This window comes from Enhydra lutris, unplaced genomic scaffold (assembly GCF_002288905.1).
Source record: "Enhydra lutris kenyoni isolate GAN:26980312 unplaced genomic scaffold, ASM228890v2 scaffoldscaffold20, whole genome shotgun sequence".
Taxonomy (NCBI): Eukaryota; Metazoa; Chordata; class Mammalia; order Carnivora; family Mustelidae; genus Enhydra; species Enhydra lutris.
In genome coordinates, this window is record NW_019154104.1 from 13,223,248 (window position 1) to 13,244,353 (window position 21,106).

At 41.1% G+C, this 21,106-nt stretch overlaps 1 protein-coding gene across 1 annotated transcript in view; it reads left to right on the forward strand.

The window, feature by feature from the left end:
- The window catches only part of LOC111148572 (stonin 2), a 172,725-nt gene that overhangs the window by 71,085 nt on the left and 80,534 nt on the right, over positions 1–21,106 (forward strand). Inside the window, exon 4 of the mRNA XM_022505250.1 lies at positions 12,618–12,815. Coding sequence (XP_022360958.1) covers positions 12,618–12,815 — 198 coding nt within the window. The remainder of the gene's footprint in view (positions 1–12,617; positions 12,816–21,106) is intronic.

Sequence of the window (21,106 nt, forward strand, 5' to 3'; positions counted from 1 at the left end):
GGGGAAGCAGGCTTCCTGCTGAGCAGAGAGCCCGATGCGAGGCTCAATCCCAGGACCCTGAAATCATGACCTGAGCCCAAGGCAGAGGCTTAACCCACTGAGCCACCCAGGCGCCCCTCACTTTATTCTTTGCTGGCTGGATGAGCCCTGATGTGTGAAGAGCTGTGGTGACAGCAATCTGCTGTCCTCTGGCCGAGGGGTCAAAGGCCTGGCCCCTGGGAGAAGAGTAGGCTCCAGCTCTCAATTCAACTCATCTTGTGGCCTGAGCACATTCACTTTAGAACCTAGATAAAGTGATTCAGCTAAGATTCCTCTCCTTTCCTTTCCTTTTAGAGATCTTTTAAAATTTTTGTTTATTAGAGCGCATAAGCAGAGGGAGACCTGGCTCCTCACTGAGCAAGGAGCCTCCATTCCAGGACCCCAGGATCATGACCTGAGCCAAAGGCAGATGCTTAACCCACTGAGCCACCCAGGTGCCCCTCATCTAAGGTTTCTAAGCTGATAGGTAAATGAGAGCAGTGTTTGGAGATGTTGGGACTTCGACTCTCCCAGCTGCATTATTTCTGGACTCTTTTTCAGGGACATACTGAAATTTTATCTAACAAATGTAAAACACCAGTGTGAAAATACAAATAATTCAAATAGCGTTCTTTCTCAGTATTAGAGTCATTTGATATGTGGTTTTAATAAGCTTTAACTACTGAATAAATATAAAGGAATATATTTAAAGTGTATATTAAATTATAAAGAACAACAGTACAACCCCGTCACCCAGTTTACTAAATAGAATATTGTCATCACCCAAAAGTCCCCGTGTTTCCCTACTGATCATATGAGATATCCCATCGCTCCCTCCTGTATCACCACCTTCCTGGGGTTTGTGATATAAACTATATTATTTTTCTTAACAGCTTCCCTGCCTACACATGCATCAAGAATGATATAATTTAATTTCGCTTCTTTTTGAACTCTGTGAATGGAATAATACTGAATGCATTATTTTGTAGCTTGCTCCTTTAACACGACATTATTTATGACATTTTTCCATGTCACCTGCAGCTATAAACTATCCTTTAGTTTTTATTGCTGTGTTATTCCATCAAACTAATACAGCACGATTCAGTTATCTGTTGTATTACTGTTGGATATTTGTCTTGTTTCTACTTTTTGGCATTTAAGAATATGTTTCTATGAGCATTCTTTTTTTTTCTTTTTCCCCTGTGAGCATTCTAAACACACAGCCTGGTGACCAAGTGTAAGCGGTTCTCTCGCCTAAGAGTCAGAGGGGACTTGCTGGGTCGTAGAGAGTTGATCCTCAGCTTTATCAGATAACACCAGCCCATTTTCTCAGGCGGTTCCAGTTTACCTATCACCCATGTATAAAAGATGTTGTGTCACCACTTCTTTGTCTACACTTAAGATTGTCATATTTTTCTTTTTTTCTTTCTTTTCTTTATATTTTTCTATTTAGTCATGCTGAGGCATGGGGAAAGGGAAGGGGAAGAGTAATGGTGTTTCATGTGGTTTTAATTTGCATTTTCTAGATTATTGATGAGATTGAGCTGCCGCCCCCCCCCCCTTTTTTTGCCATTTGAATTTTTTTTTTTTTCTTTCATTAAAGTCCTATTCAGGTGTATTCTTGCTGGGGTCTTTCCCTTTTTCTTGCTGATTTCTAGGAGTTCCTTGTGGATGTGATACATGGCAGTATCTCCTACACATGGGTGTAGGATAAAGTGGATGGTCTTTTCACTCTCTTTATGGTTCCTTTCATAAAAAGAAATTTTTAATTTTAATAATATGAAATTTGTTTCTTTTTATGCTTAGTGCTTTCTGTGTCTTGGTAAAGGAAATCTTTCCCTACCCTGAAGTCATGAGCATATTTAGGTATATGTCTTCTAAAATATTCTTTCCTTCCTTCCTTCCTTTCTTCCTTTCTTCCTTCCTCTTTTCCTTCCTTCCTTCCTCCTTTCCTTCGTTCCTTACCTCTCTACCCCCCTCCTTCCTTCCTCTCTCTCTCTCTCTTTCTTTCTTTCTTGATTTATATATTTAGGAGCACCTGGCTGACTCAGGCATCTGCCTGAGTTAAGCATCTGCCTTCAGCTTAGATCATGATGTCAAGGTCCTGGGATTGAGCCCCACGTTGGGCTCCCAGCTCAGTGGGGAGTCTGCTTCTCCCTCTCCCTCTGCCTACTGCTCCCCCTGCTTGTGCTCTCTCTGTCTCTCCCTCTTTGTCTCTCTCTCTCAAATGACTAAAAAGATTTATGTGTTTATTTGAGAGAAAGAGAGAACGTACATGAGCATGGGGAGAGGGGCAAAAGGAGAGGGGGAGAGAGTCTCAAGCAAACTCTGCACCAAGCTTGGAGTCAACACGGGGCTTGATTTCATGACCTTGGGATCATGACCTGAGCCGAAATCAAGAGTTGGACCTCAACCAGCTATGCCAACCAGGTGCACCTAAAATTTATCTTATGGAGCCTTTTATGCTTTGATAGTCAGTCCACCTAGAATTGATTTTTCCATTTGGTGTGAAGTAAGAGTCTAATTTAATTTTCTTTCTATATAGTATTTTACTATTATTTCTGTTATTTTGTTCATTTTTAATATATACTATTAAAATTCTACCTCATTTATATCTAAACAGTGTGATTCTGCTTACCAATAGGAAAAATATGCAAAAATTTTTATTGAGAATGCAGTAAATCTATTGACCAATTTGGGGAGAATTAACATCTTTACAATATTAACTTTCTTAAACCCTAATTTTTTTTATTTTTAGTTTTTACTAACATATATATTATTTGTTTCAGGGGTACAGGTCTGTGATTCATCAGTCTTACACAATTCACAGCACTCATCACAACACATTCCGTCCCCAGTGTCTGTCACCCTCCTACCCCCCTCCACTCCAGCAACCCTTAGTTCATTTCCTGAGATTTAGAGTCTCTTAGGTTTTGTCTCCCTCTCCAGTTTCATCTTGTTTCATCTTTCCCTCCCTTCCCCTATGATCTTCAGTCTTGTTTCTCAAATTCCTCATATCAGTGAGATCATATGATATTTATTTTTCTCTGATTGACTTATTTTGCTTAGAATAATACCCTCTGGTTCCATCCATGTTGTTGCAGATGGCAAGATTTCATTTTTTGATGACTTCATAATATTCCATTTTATATATATATATATATATATCACATTTTCTTTATCCATTCGTCTGTTGATGGACATCTAGGCTCTTTCCATAGTTTGGCTATTATGGAAATTGCTGCTATAAACACTGGGGTGCACATGCTGCTTCGGGTCACTACATTTGTATCTTTAGGGTAAATACCCAGTAGTGCAGTTGCTGGGTCATAGGTTAGCTCTATTTTCAACTTTTTGAACCTTCATACTGTTTTCTGGAGTGGCTGCACCAGCTTGCATTCCCACTAACAACGTAGGAGGATTTCCCTTTCTCCGCATCCTCGCCAACATCTGTTGTTTCCTGACTGGTTAATTTTAGCCACTCTGACTGGTGTGAGGTGGTATCTCATTGTGGTTTTGATTTGTATTTCCCTGATGCCGAGTGATGTTGAGAACTTTTTCATGTGTCTGTTGGTCATTTGGACGTCTTTTTTGCAGAAATGTTGGTTCATGTCTTCTGCCCATTTCTTGATTGGATTATTTGTTCTTTGGATGTTGAGTATGAGAAGTTTTTTATGGATTTTGGATACCAGCCCTTTATCTGATATGTCATTTGCAAATATCTTTTCCCATTCTGTCAGTTGTCTTTTGGTTTTATTGACTTTCCTGTGCTAAAGCTTTATATCTTGATAAAGTCCCAATAGTTCATTTTTGCTCTTGCTTCCCTCGCCTTTGGCAATGTTTCTAGGAAGAAGTTGCTGCGGCTGATGTTGAAGAGGTTGCTGCCCGTCTTCTCCTCAAGGATTTTGTTGGATTCCTTTCTCCTATTTAGGTCTTCCATCCATTTGAGTCTATTTTTATGTGTGGTATAAGGAAATGGTGCAGTTTCATTCTTCTGCACGTGGTTGTCCAATTTTCCCAAACATTTTCTTAAACCCTAATTATAATTTATCTCTCCACTTATTTAGATCTTCTGTACAATCTGTTAATATACTTTAGAAGTATCTCCTCTGAGAACTTGTGTATCTTTTATTAGATTTATTACTATATATACTTGATATTTTTTGTTATTATTATAAATGCTATCTTGTTTCAAGTTTAATTTTCTATATATTTCTTATTTTCAGAAATGCAATTATTTTATATATTTATTTTAAAAAGCACAAGTACTGTGCTAAAATTGTTAATTTGGTAATTTATTAGGGCTTCCTGGTTATTTTCTGTATACAAAAATATCATCTGCAAAGAATAGGCTTTGTTTTTTTCATTCCTTTTTATTTCCTGCCTTATTGTGTAGGTTCTGACCACAAATAGGTTGTTGAATAGAAGTGGGAGTAGCGGGCACCCATCATCTTGATCAAGATCTCCAAGGGAACACTCTCCAGCAGTGCACGGCATTTGGATAGGGTTTTGGGGTTAGCTCTGCTAGGTTTAGGGAGCTTTGTCTCTTTCTAGTCTGCCAAAAATTACTACCATAAATAAATACTAAAATTTATTCAGTGCCTTCTCTATGTGTGTTGTAATGACAATATTTTTTTTTACTTTTTTAATGTATTACTATGGAGAATTATGTTAATTGATTTAGTAATGTTAACCCACATGCTATCAACAGGTGATATTACCTCTAATGGGGCTAAAAATAGTTTGGGAAGGCAAAGAAATCTTTTATTTTTTAAAGATTTTACTTATTTATTTGACAGAGATCACAAGTAGACAGAGAGGCAGGCGAGGGGGAGGAGAAGCAGGCTTCCTGCCAAGCAGAGAGCCCAATGTGGGGCTCGATCCCAGGACCCTGAGATCGTGAGCTGAGCTGAAGGCAGAGGCTCAACCCACTGAGCCACCCAGGTGCCCTGAGGCAAAGACATCTTATTCTTTTTATGTGTACAGCATAGTTACATATATAGTACATGGTAGATATACAATATATCTGTCTTATTAAAATTTAAAAGGGAATTGATAAACTGGAGCTCATCAAAATTAAAACTTTGCTTTATAAAAGACCCTGTTAAGAGGATAAAGAAGGAAGCTATACACCAGGAGAAGTTACTTGCAAACCACATATCTGACAAAGTACTAGTGTCTAGAATATATAAAGAAGCCTCAAAACTCAACAGTGAAAAAAACTAAGCAATCTAATTAGAAAATGGGCAACAGACATAAATATATGTTTCACTGAAAAGGATATACAGATGGCAAATCAGCATCTGGAAATATGTTCAATATCATTATCAATATGGAAATGCGAGTAAAATGAGTTATCATACATATATTAGATGATTTAAAATAAAAACAGTGGTAATGCTAAATGCTAGTGAAGATGCAGAGAAATGAATTGCATGTTTAGTTTTATAAGGAACTGTCAAAATCTTTTCCAAAGTCATTTTTATGGTTTTATTCTCATCAGCAATACACGAATGATCCATTGTATGACCTAGCAGTTGTACTCTGGGGCATTTATCCCAGAGAAATGGGAACGTAGGTTCATACAAAAACCATACATGAATATTCAAAGCACCTTTATTCATAATACCCAAGAGCCAGAAATTCTGTGTTCTATGAGCGGTGAATGGTTAAACTGTGGTTAGTCCATACTGTGCAACACTACTCAGCAGTCAAAAGGAATGAAGTATGGAAACATTCAACACCTTGAGTGAATTTCCAAGATTTTTGATGAATAATAACAGCCAATCCTAAAAGGTCACATACTGCATGATTCCATTTATATAGCATTCTTGAAATGACAAAATTATAGAAATGAAAAACAAATTAGTGGTTGCCCTAGGTTAGGAACAGGGCATGAGGGGAAGAAGTAGAAATGAATAAAAGGTCAATATTCTTGTGGTGATGGCACTGTTCTGCATCCTGATTATGATTGTAGACATACAACCCACACACCGATAACATGATGTAGAACTAAATACATACCTGAGTACATGTAAAACTGGAGAAATGTGAGTAAGATTGGTAGATTGTATTAATATCAATTTCCTGGTCATAATATTCTCTGGGGAAGAGGGACTTCAAGGGAGAGGATGATTGGGGAAAAAATGTGTCAGTGGGGCAGTAATGAAAAAAAAATTGAGAAATAGTGTTATATCAACCTTGCATTCATTGGATAAATCCAATTTAGTCACGACGTAGTTCTCCTTTTCCTCAATCTCTGAATTCTCTTTGATAATAATTTATTTGGGATTCTTATATCTATGTCCTGATTGAGGTTGGCCTGTCATTCTCATTTTAGAGAATATAAGTATTAATCAGATACACATTGTCAGGTTTTGATGTCAGGAAATGCTGACCTCATAACTTGAGTTGATGAGTGGTCTCTCTTTTTTGTACTCTGAGAGATTGAAATTTTTTTCTTTAAAGTTTGAAATAAGTCAAGCAGGGAAAGGCAATTATCATATGGTTTCACTTATTTGTGGAACATAAGGGATAGCATGGAGGATATTAGGAGAAGGAAGGGGAAAATGAAGGGGTGGGGGATAAATCAGAGGGGGAGATGAACCATGAGAGACTATGGGCTCCAGGAATCAAACTGAGGGTTTTGTGGGGGGAAATGGGTGAGCCCAGTGATGAGTATTGAGGAGGGCACATATTGCCTGGAGCACTGGGTGTTATACATAGACAATGAATCATGGAACACTTCATCAAAAACTAATGATGTACTGTATGGTGACTAACATAAATAATAAAAAAAAAAATTAAAAATATAAAAATAAAAAACTATTTGATATAACTTTTCAGTAAAACCATCTGGCCTGACATTTTCTTATGAAAGTTTAAGGATTGCTTAACTTTATTTGATGATTATTGGACAAGTCAGTTTTCTAACTTTCTTTTTGAATCAGTTTTGAAGTTATAAATTCCTGGAACTTCTACAGTGTTATCTTTTTTTTCAAATGTATTGGTGTAAACACATTCATTATTTCTCCTCATTGCCTTCTAAATGTATATAGCATTTGTAATTATGTGCCTTTTTTCATTCTTAAGGTTATTGGTGCCCTCTTTTTTTTAGATTTTTCTTGACAGTTTTTCAATTCTATTACATAATCTTCTTAAAGAACTTTTTAATATATGTATTTTTTATTTCAATAACGTATGCTTTTATGTTTATTATTTCCTTTCTAAGAAATAATTTTTTATTTCCTAGAAATAAAATCTTTCCTAGAAATCTTTATTTTATTTTGCAGCTCCTTTTTGTTGTTGTTGTTGTTTTTAAAGATTTTATTTATTTATCTGACAGAGACAGTGAGAAAGGGAACACAAGCAGGGGGAAGAGGAAAGGGAGAAGGAGGCTCTTTGCTGAGCAGGGAGCCCGATGTGGGGCTTAATCCCAGGACCCTGAGATCATGACCTGAGCTGAAGGCAGACCCTTAATGACTGAGCCACCCAGGGGCCCCGATCCTTTTGTAACTAGATAAGTTGGAAGCTTATTGTATTAAATTTCAGGTTTTTTTTTTTTTTAATATAAGCAATACAGCTGTTCCTGATAGTACTATTTAACACATACTATTCTCATTATTGTTTGGTTCTGAATGTTTTCTAATATCCATTAATATTTCTTCTTTGACCAACAAATCATTTGAACGTATGTTTCTTAGTTTCTAAATTTTTCAAATCATCTTCTATCTAGTTTAGATAGATAGATGCTAGTTGTATTTAGATAAGTGATTTGGATAACTAGAGACTTCATTGTATTGTGATTGGTGTTCACGGTCTGATACCAGTTTTTGTTATGTGTTAAAATCTGCTTTATGTCATAGCACGTGGTCACTTGCTATAAGAGTTCTAGATGTGGGTTATGAGGAATATGTATTCTTCTTCTCTCAATCTATGTATGACCATTAGATCAGCTTGTTCATTTTGTTGTTTATATCTTCTGTTTCCTTGCTGATTTTTCTGCCTGCTTGATCTTTATTTAGAGAGGTTTATTTAAAAATCTCCCATTATGATGATGGACATTTCTTGCTTTCTGCAGTTCTGTCAGTTTTGTATTAATAATTTTGAGACTAAGTTATTAAATATATACCAATTTAGAATTACTATATTTCTGATGAGTTAAAACATATAATTTTATTGTGATCCTTTCTAGTATTGCTTTTTACTTTAAAGTCTATAGGCTACAATATATCAGGTTCTTTCCATTAATATATCATCTTATATATTCCTATGTATTATATATAATATATTAATATATTGCCCTGTTTTATTTTCTCATCCCTTTACTTTCATCATTGACAAATCTTTGTATTTTAGATGTGTCTTTTGTGAACAACACATTGGATTTCATTTGTTTTTGTTTTTTTTTTTTTTCAGCTTGATAGTCTTTTTCTTTTAGCTGGCAATTTTAGTCCATTTATGTTTATTATCAAGCACTGATATAGTTTATCTCTGTAATATCATGCTTCTTTTTCTCATCTTTCCTTCTTTTAGATTAATTGTGGTTTTTGTTTGTTTAGATTATCATTATTATTCCCTTGACCTCTGAAGATCTCCTCACTGAGTATATAATCCTACTTGACAGTTATTTTCTGTCAGCTCATTGACGTATGTACTGGCTTCTCTTGGTGTAAAGGTGGTAGTTAGCCTAATCATAATTCCTCTGAAAGAAATCTTATTTAAGATCTCTCTTTGTCTTTGGTCTTGTATGGTTTTGATGTCTATTTGCACACTTGTTTTTGGTTACATTTCTTGAGATACCATGGAATTTCTAATATGACAAATAAAAGCTTTCATAAATTCTGGGAAATTCTCAGTAAGGATTTTTTGTTTGTTTTGTTTTTAAATATTGCCTCTCATTCTCTCACTCTTCTCCTTAGGAACTCAGGTTATACAGATATCTACAAGACCTTCCCATTTTCTCTCCCATGTGTCTTAAATATTTTAATTTTAACTAAGTTCTGCACTCAAACGTGGGATCTCAAACTCTGAGATCAAGAGTCGCACACTCCATGGACTGAGCCAGTGAGGCACTGCTCCCGTGTGTTTTAATCTATCTGTCTTTCGTGTTTCCTTCTCTGTCCTTCTATGCTGTCTGGACAATTTTGTATTTACAGTAGTATTTTTCTTCTCCAGAAGCTCATTTAGTTCTTTTTCAGTTCTGTGTGTTCTTTTCTAATATTTTCATTTTCTTTTTTTTTTTTTAAGATTTTATTTATTTATTTGACAGAGAGAGAGATCACAAGTAGAGAGGCAGGCAGGGGGCGGGGGGGAAGCAGGCTCCCTGCTGAGTAGAGAGCCCGATGCGGGGCTCAATCCCAGGACCCTGAGATCATGACCTGAGCTGAAGGCAGAGGCTTTAACCCACTGAGCCACCCAGGCGCCCCTATTTTCATTTTCTTTTCTTCTTTTTTTTTTGTTTCCTTAAATGTAGTCAATATACTTACATTTCTTGCTTAATAATTCTAGAATCTGAATTCTTTGCAGGTCTGGTTCTGTTTGGTATTCCCTCCACCCCTCCACCCCGCCCCCACACCTTACAGGCTCTCTGGTTTGTGTTTATAGTAATTTGATTTCTTATATATTTTGTGATTTACTTATTTTTATTTATTTATTTATTTGATTATTTGATTTTTCCATGTGAAACTGAGGAACAGTCTGTCTGAGAAGGCTGGCTTTGAGGTATCTTCCTCCAGAAAGGATTAGTATTTGCTTTTCCCAGGTGCCTAAGGCCACTACCAACCTGCAAATACTTCAACTGTGTTCTCAAACTGGAAGGTTTTCAGACCACACAAGTAGTTTTAGCTGCAAGCCCCTATGTGGGACAGCTTATAGTTATAAATTCTCAGGAGGTTTCTTTTCTCTACCTTGTACCCAGTCTTAAGACAGACCATTATCTTTGCTATCCTTAGCTTGGGGGTAGAACTTATTCCTAATTTGCCCTTGAACAGATCCCTTTGGGAATTCAAGCTTCTTGCATCACATCTTTTGTTAGATTTCCCATCTTGAGTTAGCCATAGGTTTTTCCTCCTTTTGCCGTCTCACAAGACATTTAAAAAAACTCAAGAGTCTCCCTGGTTTGTTTACAAGCCTCAGGGTATGAAAATCAGGTTGTGTGCTGTTTACCATTCTGGGTTCTAACTTGAACTTGGCCTCTGACAATTCTTTGCTTTCTTGCTCATGCTGTAATGTGTTTTAAATAATGTTACTACATTTTCCTAATATTTTAATTTTGTTTCCCCAATAGCTTAAAGTGTCTAATCCATTATACTGTAGGAAATAGCAGTCCTATAAAAAGTCTTTACAAGTTCAGCTTTGCTTTTGGCTTTTTGGTGGTTTATTTTTACTTCCTTAGCCTTTCGAGTTTTGTAGGTACAAGTTTAGTTTTAAGAGTCTGTACTTACCATAGACTGTTATGAGTGATTTCTGGTGCTTCTGTTGACATAACCAACAAATATTCATTGAGTACCTATTCACACCAGACATTATTCTAGGAATGGGGGTACAGAAGAAAACAAAATGGACCAAAATTCCTGGCTTCCCACCAAGGAGCTTAAACTCTAGTGGGGAAGACACTGGATATGTAGTACATTTGATGGTGATAATGCTAAGGAGAAATGAAGGAGAGAAGGGACTTTGTATCTTTGGATAGAACAGCTCAGGAATACCTTACTGAGAGGGTAACATTTTTATTTTATTTTTATTTATTTATTTTTAAAAGATTTTATTTATAGACAGAGATCACGAGCAGAGGGAAGGGGCAGAGGGAGAAGCAGAGGGAGAAATTCCTGGCTTCCCACCAAGGAGCTTAAACTCTAGTGGGGAAGACACTGGATATGTAGTACATTAGATGGTGATAATGCTAAGGAGAAATGAAGGAGATAAGGGACTTTGTATTCTTCGGAGAGAACAGCTCAGGAATACCTTACTGAGAGGGTAACATTTTTATTTTATTTTTATTTATTTATTTTTAAAAGATTTTATTTATTAGACAGAGCTCACGAGCAGAGGGAAGGGGCAGAGGGAGAAGCAGACTCCCCGCTAAGCAGGGAGCCCAATGCAGGACTCCATCCCAGGACCCCAGGATCATGACCTGAGTTGAAAGCAGATGCTTAATCGACTGAGCCACCCAGGGGCCTGAGAAGGTAATGTTTTTCAAGCAAAAGCAAAGTGAGCCATGAGTACTCCAGACAGAGAAGACCCACATGTCTTACAAATGTGTAAGAGAATACTAAATGAAAATTCTCTGTGGTTTCATATTTGTTCCACATGTCACATATATTGCTGTTTATTCTTTTTTCTCAGTTTTATCTTAACCCATATTTCTCTGAAGCCAACACTATAATTTTGATTCTCCAGCTAGGAGAACTACCCCCCCCACCTTTTTAAAAGACTCTATTTTATTTATTTTTTGAGAGAAGGGGGAGGAGAAGAGGGAGAAGGAAAGCAGACTCTGCCGAGCACAGAGCCCAGCACAGGGCTCGATCCCATGACCCTGAGATCGTAACCTGAACAGAAATCGGACACTCAACCGGCTGAGCTACCCAGGCACCCCAGAGAACTGACCCTTCTTGAACAAGCCATTTAACCTCTCGAGTCAGTTTTCCCTTGTGTCAAATAACACCACTGCCTGTCTCTCAGAACTGGTAGTGAAATGAGGTAATATTTGTAAAAGTGCCTGACATTTCGTGAGGACCCAAGAAACGAGATTTCCTTCTTTTTTGTTCTTCCTCCCCTGTCCACACTCCTTTCGGCCCTTGTTTTTAGTACTTATTAATAAATTTGCGAGAAGATCCTCATGTAACACCTTGGAGAAACCGTGTGGTAGGTTATTTACTGAAGACAAGTGAAGAACATTAGAAAATTTTGTTTTAAAAAAAGAAACTTTCCAAAGCGGTTTTGAAAGTCTCGGTTCGGTGCTGGGCATTCAGGAGAGAAAGTCAAGCCCTGTGCATTTCCCCCTGGCAGTTCTTGTCTGTTGTATTACCGATCAGCAGCCCCAGGAGATCTCACGTGGCATCTGTGCAGTCTGCAGACTCTCTGGTTACAGCCAGCCTCAAGCAGAGCCGTATCCCATTCCTAGGCGAATACATCCATATTCACCTATCTTCTCTTATCCTGTAACCTAACCTAGCTCTGATTTTGCAGTGTAATTGGGTGAGTTTTCCTGAGATTGTTGGCATGCCCCCTAAAAAATGGAGGCAGGGTAAGGGGGAAACGGTAGGACTCGTGAAGCTTTGGTTTGGATGAAGTGGAAATCGCAGTTTAGAAATAGAATTAGAGCTGGAAATCACTGCTTTTCCTTAGCGAGATTTTCTTCGATCTGAGAGTCAGGAGACTCCCTTCTTCATGGTATTGGTTTTGATACTGACTGACGGTGAGCTCTCAGTCAGTCATTTCCCCCTGTCTATCATAAGTGATGTTTCTATCGTTTCCTTGCCTTGTATGGCTGTCAAGATTTCACAGGATCCGAGCACCATCGAGGTAAGACAAGCATGAAAGACCAGCAGAGCACAACTGTTTATACTGTTTGCTTTTGCATTTGGTCTGTCCTCCAGCCCTGCCACTGACCATGCCCTGCTGGACGTGCCCTTCCTTCGACTCCCTGAGGAGATGCCCTCTGACCTCCGAGAGCAGCTGGACCACACATTCTGAAGACACCAGTAGCCCCAGTTTTGATCCCTCATACACAGACCTGCAGCTCCTCAGTGCCGAGGAGCAGATGAGTGGCAAGGCTTCTCAGGCTGGCTCAACTGGTAAGATGGAGCTCGGAGGGCTTTGCAGATCACTTTTGGTGACATTTTGCTGCTCTTAAAATCTCTGCAGCCAGCTTTGTTTGCAGAATGAGTTCCGTGCAGCCGTCATCCCGTTAAAAAGCTAGAATACAGAGTGGTTCAAGATTGCATTAGGAAAAAACACGTATACAGACTGGCTGATTGGTTGGCAGGGTGTTAATACTAGGAAACCATTTGACATTACATCTTAACGTGCTGTTTTCTACTCCAGTACAAACACTGTTCCTTGTCGGCTGATTTTCTCCTTGGATGACTGAACGATAGGTAATAGGCACAAGGCTGAATCTTTCATCCACTCACCTGTACACCTTCCCTTTTCAGCAAGAGGGAGATAGATTAAAGCAGAGAAAAAGCAAATGTTATGGGAAGCAGAATAAGAGTCAGGACTCAGCCACTGTGTCCAGACTACAAATCATGTTATTCTGTTGTCGGTGAGTCTGTCATATGCCGTGGTCTCATTTATTAGATTTCTGGTAGGTGTGAGAAGGACACCGCCTTGCTTTGCAGGTGGAATAATAGCCTGTTAACAAGCACGGCACTTGGTTAGGGTTAGCACGACGGCATTGGATAGGTGTAGTGTGTTCTTGGTGTATTATTTGGCCTAATGGATTCTTTTCCTTTAAAAGTGATAGAGTTGCCGATAATTTCTCTGTGGATGAATTTGCCAGGTGTGTCCAACAGTATTTGTTTTTCTCTCTCAAAAACATTGTTTAGGCATTTGTCTCTGGATCGTTTTTCAAATTTGGGTAACATTTGTCCTTAGGCTGTGTGTTATTACAGGGGTCTACGCATAGAGAGAGAGATTTCTTGTAGACTAAAGGTTCAGGCAGGATTTGGGTTGGTATCTGATATACTGCGAAGAATCCTAGTTTATCACAGTCTCTCTTCATAAGCCACAGTCCCTTGGAGCATTTTGTTTACATATACTCTCCATTCTGGTTAATCTCTGTGGCTGATGATCTCAGTCAGGGCCTGAAATATGTCCCTACAACCCCATCTTTACTGTGGGGGACCTTTCATGGAAGGTACCATCAGAAGCTGAGGCAGTTAGGAAGAGGCTGTACGCCCCCATCCCCGGCCCCCCGCCTGCCTTCGCTTCTCCTCACTCTCAGCTGCCTTTCCAGGCCTTCCCATGGGGGGTGCGTATAACACTCGGGTTAGGAGCATGCAGACTGGGGTTAGACTGCTCAGATCCTCCTTCCATTTATCAGCAGTGTGACCTTGGGCAAGATCATTAATATCTTTATGACTCCATGCCTCACCTGAAAAGTGGAGATAATAGTCATGCTTACCAAGTTGTTGTTGTCAGATCCAAATGAGACAGTCTTTGTAGCTGGTTTCTTCTTTCTCCTGCCCTGGGATTCTTACTGCTTCAGAAAGGCGGAGGTAGGCTCTCCACTGTAGAAAAGTCAGGATCTCTAGGCTCAGGCTGTTTTTTCCCAGTGACCTATCTACTTAGATGAAAATTGCTTCAATTCCTAGAGGTTCCTGAGCTGGACATGATTAATCTGTCTCCAAAGCTTATAATTATTTTCAGTATCTCCCTTTTCTGATGTCAATTTAACAGTATTACAGTTCCCCTGAGAGAACCTCTTCCCTCATTGTTTTGGTCAGGGTCCTGGCAGGAGGCAGATGGCATCTTCAAAAAAGTTTTATCTGAAGAGGGTTTAATGAGAGGACTGCTTACAGAGGCAGCCGGAGCTAGAATCATGGAGGAGGGACTATAGGAAAGACAGAGCCACTGCCCAATATTTGGTGGAGTGGGGAGGGAGCAGGGAATAAATGCCTAGATCTTGTGCTGGTGCTTCCTCCTGGCAGATCCCAGCTGAAAGTCAAAGGGCACAGGGCCCTTCGGAGGCAACCCCTCAGAGGTCAGCCCTCAGGCCATAGAGCTGCTGGAGAAGAGGGGGAGAATGGATTTAGGATAAGGGCACGGGTGAAGCAAATGCAGAAAAGCCAACACACTTTGGTCTCCACCAGGAGCTCAATGACCTGTAGTCTAGGGTCACCCTGGAGAAGCAAAGGCAAAACTCGGACTGTAGAATGAGGAGTGATACTCTTAGTTCTCTCCTTCAGCAGGAGACAGTTTCTATAGCTACGGGAGGCTAGTGGTATGGCCTTTTGGCAACCATCCTTTCTAACAAACGTAATGATAGATCACAGCCAGCCCTTCCTGAGTCTGTGCTATGTGCTAGAATATGACGTGTGCCATCTCAGGCCTTGACAGCAGTCCTGCAAGGCGGAGAGCTTTCTCCCCCTTTCCTAGTTGATCCTGAGTCTAGAAGGTAAGAAGCTTATCCGAGATAATACCAATAAGAAATGGATGAACCTGGATTTCAACCAAAGTTCCAGTCTTTCACCATGATTCCCAAGCCTGGAGGTGCCCGGGAGTCATCATGTTTATCATTTTGCTGTGTTACCTTCCAGACCTTCTGAACAGATACACATATTTTGCCATGAGGTTTATTTAAGAAAAAAAAATTTTTTTGAAGATTTATTTATTTGAGAGAGCACTTGTGCACACATGAGTTGGGGGAGGGGCAGAGGGAGAGAATCTTCAAGCAGACTCACTGCTGAGCCTGGAGCCCGATGCGGGACTTGACCTCACAACCCATGAGATCATGACCTGAGCCAAAACCAAGAGGCAGACGCTTAACTGACTGAGCTACTCAGGCGCCCCAACCATGGGGTCTATTTTTGACATAAATAGAATCAAAAGGTTTTTAAATAAGATGTATCTTAGGTGTAGTCTGAGGAAAAAGTTCCTGTTTCCTTAACAGATATGAGTGCTTCTAGATAACTGCTGTGTGTCCATAGTATTGTGTTATGTAAACAAGCTTCTGGATGCTGGAAAACAAATCTCCTCATTCTTTAGTAATCAGCCGAGGGCCAGGCCCAGGGGAATGCCTCCATCTCCTCACTTCCACCCACTCTCTTCAGGCCCAGAGGTGGCAAGCAGCATGCCTTGGGGCCCTGGAAAAATGAGAGGCAGTGAGGTGAGTGGCTCAGGCTGTGTGGACAGTGTCTGGATGCAGCCCCAGGTAGAGAAACCCCTGGATCCTTTCTGAACAACCCGACCTGTGTAGTCAGGGTGGATTTCGGCTTTGAACAGCCTTTAACTCATCCTGGATAAGGAAGAAAAGGTTTAGGAGAATGACCAGATACTTCTAACCCTGTGGCATTTATCTTTTTACTTTAGTAGCAGGGAATTTATAAATGCTTTCATTTGAGCTATTGAAAGCTCTGGAAAGCCCCCCAGTCATGGACTACCTGTCCGTCCCTGGGCACCAGGCCTGTGCCAGTGGCCAACCTCGTGGAAGGGTCTCCTGGGAGGCTGGATGGTCCAGTGAAGGTAAACTAAATCCTCGGGAGGGTAGGGAGCAGATTCTGGTCTGTGTGTGTCTCTGGGCCCGTCCTCTCCCCGGAGCTGCCGTTCCTCACCTGGGAAGTGGGGCCGAGTTTCCCTGGCCAGGCTGGGCAACAGGCCGTGTGTGCAGCTGCTTCACTCAGTGCAGAGGGCAGCAGGAATTTTTTAAAAATCTTAATTTCACAGCTCTGGGCCTCATTTCCCTTTGACATGGGAAATAAGGATAATTACTGCCCCAAAGAGGCCAGCAAACCATACGTGTGGTGGGATGACACCTGAGAAGTCTTCAGAAGTGAGCCAGAGGGATGTGTAGAGAGAGGCTGTGGGAAGTTGCTTTCTGTACCGAGGGCTTGAGGGTCCTGGGGAGCAGCTGTCTTGGGGAGACTTTTGGTTTTTGCCCCCTGCCCCGTGCTTTTAGCATGGCAGCGGGAGGCACAGAGGGGGAAGACCTGCAGCCTCCATCAGGAGCGGCCTGGGCCCAGCTGCCCTGGGCTTTCCCTGGCAGCCCGCTGTGCGAGCCTGCAGCTGGGCCAGAAGCTCTGTGATTCATCTCCTGTGTGCAGAAGGTTCTGGGGGCCCAGGCCCAGCCTGTTTACCTTGGCCCCACTGATCTGAGCTGGGCTGACCCAAGCCTCGGACTCCTCCCTGTCGTCGGCCTCAGGGTTTCTGCAGGGGGTTGGCAATCCCGATCCCAGGCATACTCGTGCGAGGGCAAGACTCTGTGATCAACCTGCACTCTCTTCTCGTTTTCTCACCAAGGTGGGGGGTAATTAGGAGGAGGAAGGCAAACATATCCCCTCACCTTGGTTACATCATAGGATACGGGGCAGAGCTGGAGAGCATGTTGATATTTGCCCTGGGATTCAGCTCTCCAGAGCACATTGTGGGAGAACTGGGAACAGGCAGAACTTTACTAACACTTGTTTACTCTCTTGCCCCCTGCCTCCCCGGGGGCCCTCCTTGCCCTGGACGACAGGCACACCCTGTCATCTTCACCAGGCAGCCTCGCTCTGAAACACCGATAGTTTCACATGGGACGATAAACAGGAAGAGTGTCGGGGGAATAAAAATAAGCCTTTGGAAGTCCATGGCAAGCAGGAAAGAGAAAACACAGAAATGTCTGCAGGAGCACACTCTCCTGTTAAGTGGTGGGCTTCCATTTTGGTTTTCTTTTACGTACAAGAGAAGGGGAGAGTTCGAGTGTAGGATGAGAACCCTCAGTTTGCATCAAGCCTGGATAAAGCTCATAGCAGGTGTTTAATAATTGTCCGTTGAATGGATCCTTGAATGAAGGGAGTGAGACTGCAGGTGGGGAGTCATCTGCATCCCAGACATCCATGTCCCATTGGAGTTTAAGAGTCCAGCATTCCCTGCCAAAGGTATCCCATGTGGCAGCTCAAGAAAAACCAAGATGCCAGGGGCCCGTATGTCAGGTCATGCTAGGCCCCCTCTGTTGGAGATTCATAGCGAGTGTTAGATTATTAAAGACTTTCAAAAGTTCTGAAATTGTATGTAGGTGTGTATATGTGTAATTTCTATGTATCCATATAGGCTCATAATTTCTATGTGTACCTGTACACACATATATTTATGTACCTACGAAAATCCATTTAGCTGTCCACTAGCCTAGACTGAGTCCCTGGTCAGATCTCAGTGTTCCGAAGCCCAAACTTACATACATTGGCTAATCTTGACTTGGAGGTTCTTGCCACTGCTAAAGTGTTGAGAAACCAGAAAAAATATTTAAATGAATTGGTCCACATTTACAAAGTTAGCCCTGCTGTGTCTCAGGCTCTGCTATACTTCTTGGCCTTTTTAAAAAAGTCTAGGCTCAGCAGACCCAAGACTACATTTTGCCAGACTTTCTTTGTACTTAACGCTGGTGGGTTTTAAAATAAATGTGGATCATATGTTCTTGTTTCATTTGCACTGATCTGATCACAGTGGAATTCTCCCAGAGCAGTAGGATATCCCCAGGGATTTTGGACTCTTTTTTTTTTTTTTAAACTCAGAAACAAGTGTTTATACTAGGTAGAAAACTAAGAACTTGAGACCTCAATTTTTTGTGACAAGAACTTTTTAGATGCTCAGGAAGTTTCTCTGGTCATTGTTAGTTCAGGTTGGTGGGAGAACATCATCAGGGCTGTGTAACTCCTTATAAGATGTGACATTTTTCTCTGTTGTTGGGTTTTTTCTAGTCCCGCTGCAGTTGGTGGAGCACTAGACAGGAATTGGGGCCAGATTCCCAGTAAACAGTAATTAACATTGTGCATGATGCGGTCCTAGGGGGGTTCCAGTTCTCAAGACACATTCGTATTTCATGAATTCTTTTTTTTTTTTTTACCTTGACTATATTTTCTTGGAAGACAAAAATAAAAGTTAATTTGTTTTTAAAATTCTTTTGCCTAGCTACAAATTTCAGCAATATTCAGTCTTCCTGAATTGTAGTCTCCTCCTCAGAATCAAAGAGTAGAATATTAAAAAAAAAAAATTAGATCCCTTTTCTCTCTCATTTATATATAAATTTGGCCTCATTTCTGTACTTAGAGTGCCCCAGGATCCTAGCTTTCTTGTCTCCATTAAGCTGTGCATTTTGGATTTTAATCGGTGCAGAAAAACAAAAAGAAATCCCTCTAATGACTGGTTTCTTTGAAAGTTTCTCCAGAGAGGTTCAGAGTTTTCTCAGAAACATAAATGTTTATTGAGTGAAACTGGTGTTTTACCAGTTGTTAGAGATACAAAAATGAGTAAGTTATGTGGTATCTCAGGACTCCTACAAGAAACCGATAATCTGCAAGCAGATTTTTTTGCCATTAAAAGGGTTTTCATACAGGGGCACCTGGGTAGTTCAGTTGGCGAAATGTTGGACCCTTTTATTTCTGGTTGTGATCTCAAGGTCATGAGATCAAGCCCTGAGTCGGGCTCCACACTCAGCCTGGGGTCTGCTTTGAGATTCTTTGCCTATCCTTCTCCCTCTGTACCTGCCTCCTGCTTATGCTCTTCTCTCTCTCTCTAAGATAATTTAAAATAAAAAAGATTTTCATATGTAATTTTTAAAAAAGATTTTGTTTATTTATTTTGAGAGAGGGAGAGTAAGGACAGAGGGGAGGAGCAGAGGCAGAGGGAGAAGCAGACTCCCCACGGAGGCAGGAGCCGGACACGGGGCTCCATCCCAGGACTCTGGGATCATTAGCTGACCCAGAGGCAGAAGATTAACTGACTGAGCCACCCAGGTCCCTATCATACATAATTTTAAAAAGAGTTTCTATTTATAGAATAATTATTATGTGGCAGGAGTGTACTATACACACACACACACACACACACACACACACACACACACACTTTATCTCATTTAATCTTCACAATTTTAAAAAAGTAGATACTGCTACCCTGCTTTATGGATGTAGAAACAATAGCTAAGGAGATTAAATGGTTTGGCTAAAGCCATACAACTGGTGTTGGGCTTCAGCCCAGCTCTCTCTTCCTGGCTCACCTGCCTGGTGCCTGGTACCGTGAAAGGCACTGTTGATGACTCAGTGAGCCGTGGGAAGCGCTCCTGCTGCCGCCTCCTGCACGTTCCCGGGGAGCTAAGTACAAACCTGCCTTATGTGCTCATCCCGTTGGACAGCCATGACTTGTTTAGGGGTCCCACTCGACTGAGACCTTCTTGGAAGCAGGAACCACCTCATGTTCATTTCATATTCCCAGCATGCTGCCTGGCACATTGAAATGATACAGTGGATCTTTGTGGAAGAAAGGAGCTACTCTGATACAGGGCTGCAAGACCCTTCTTCCCAAACCTGTTCTGCAGTTACTGAGGCCTAAGTGTGTCTGCCGATAGAAACGTGGCTCCCTGATGGGAAGGAATTAAAAGCGAACAAACAGGAGCATCTAGTGTGGAAGGACATCTCTTTTCCCATGTTCACAAATGTGAGGCAACTCTCCAGTAGTCTCCATTCATTTAGTTTTTCCTGCTCTGTTTTGGAGGATTATTACAACCTTTTGAACGTTTTTTTTTTTTAAATTGATGTATATGGATGTGTGTGGGTATCGGGGGGGCTGCTCCCTAAGTTGGGAGTCTCAGATCCTCACCTACCTTATACTTTCTGCATGTCCCTTTCCTCCTTAGCCACCTCGGACACTGGAAAGATGGTGAGATGGGGAAGGCTTTTCTGTGGTAGCAAAATGGTTTCTTGTGGCTGTTGAACCAACTGTGAGGAGCAAAATCTGAGAAAGAGACGTAGAGTTTAAGATGTTGTGTTCCAGGGCCACCTGGGTGGATAAGTCAATTCAGCATCTGCCTTCGGCTCAGGTGACAATCCCAGGGTCCTGGGATAGAGCCCTCATCAGGCTCCCTGCTCAGCGGGAAGCCTGCTTCTCCCTCTCCCATGACCCCTGCTTGTGTTCCCTCTCTCGCTGTGTCTCTCTCTCAAATAAATAAATAAATAAAATCTTAGGGAAAAAAAAAAATAGATGTTGTGTTCTGGGGCGCCCGGGTGGTTCAGTCAGTTAAGCGTCTGCCTTCAGCTCAGGGCATGATCCTGGGGTGCAGGCTTTTGGCTTAGTGGGGAGTGTGCTTCTCCGCGCCCCCCGCCCCTCACCCCACTCCCGCTTTCACTCTCCCTTTTTCTCTCTCTCGCTCTCAAATAAATAAAATCTTAAAAAAAAAAAAAAAAGTTGCTATGTTCTAGACAGAATCTAAACTAAATATCATGGGACCACTTAATTAAAAACCTGTGGCCTCCAGCCAGAGATTCTGCAAGTCCCTTGTAGAATTGCTGAAGTACTAGTCCTAAAGAGGAGATGACAGCTGAAATGCTTTTCATTGATTACCTTCTGTGGCATGCTTTTCGGTCTTATGATGAGGACAGCAATGTCCAGA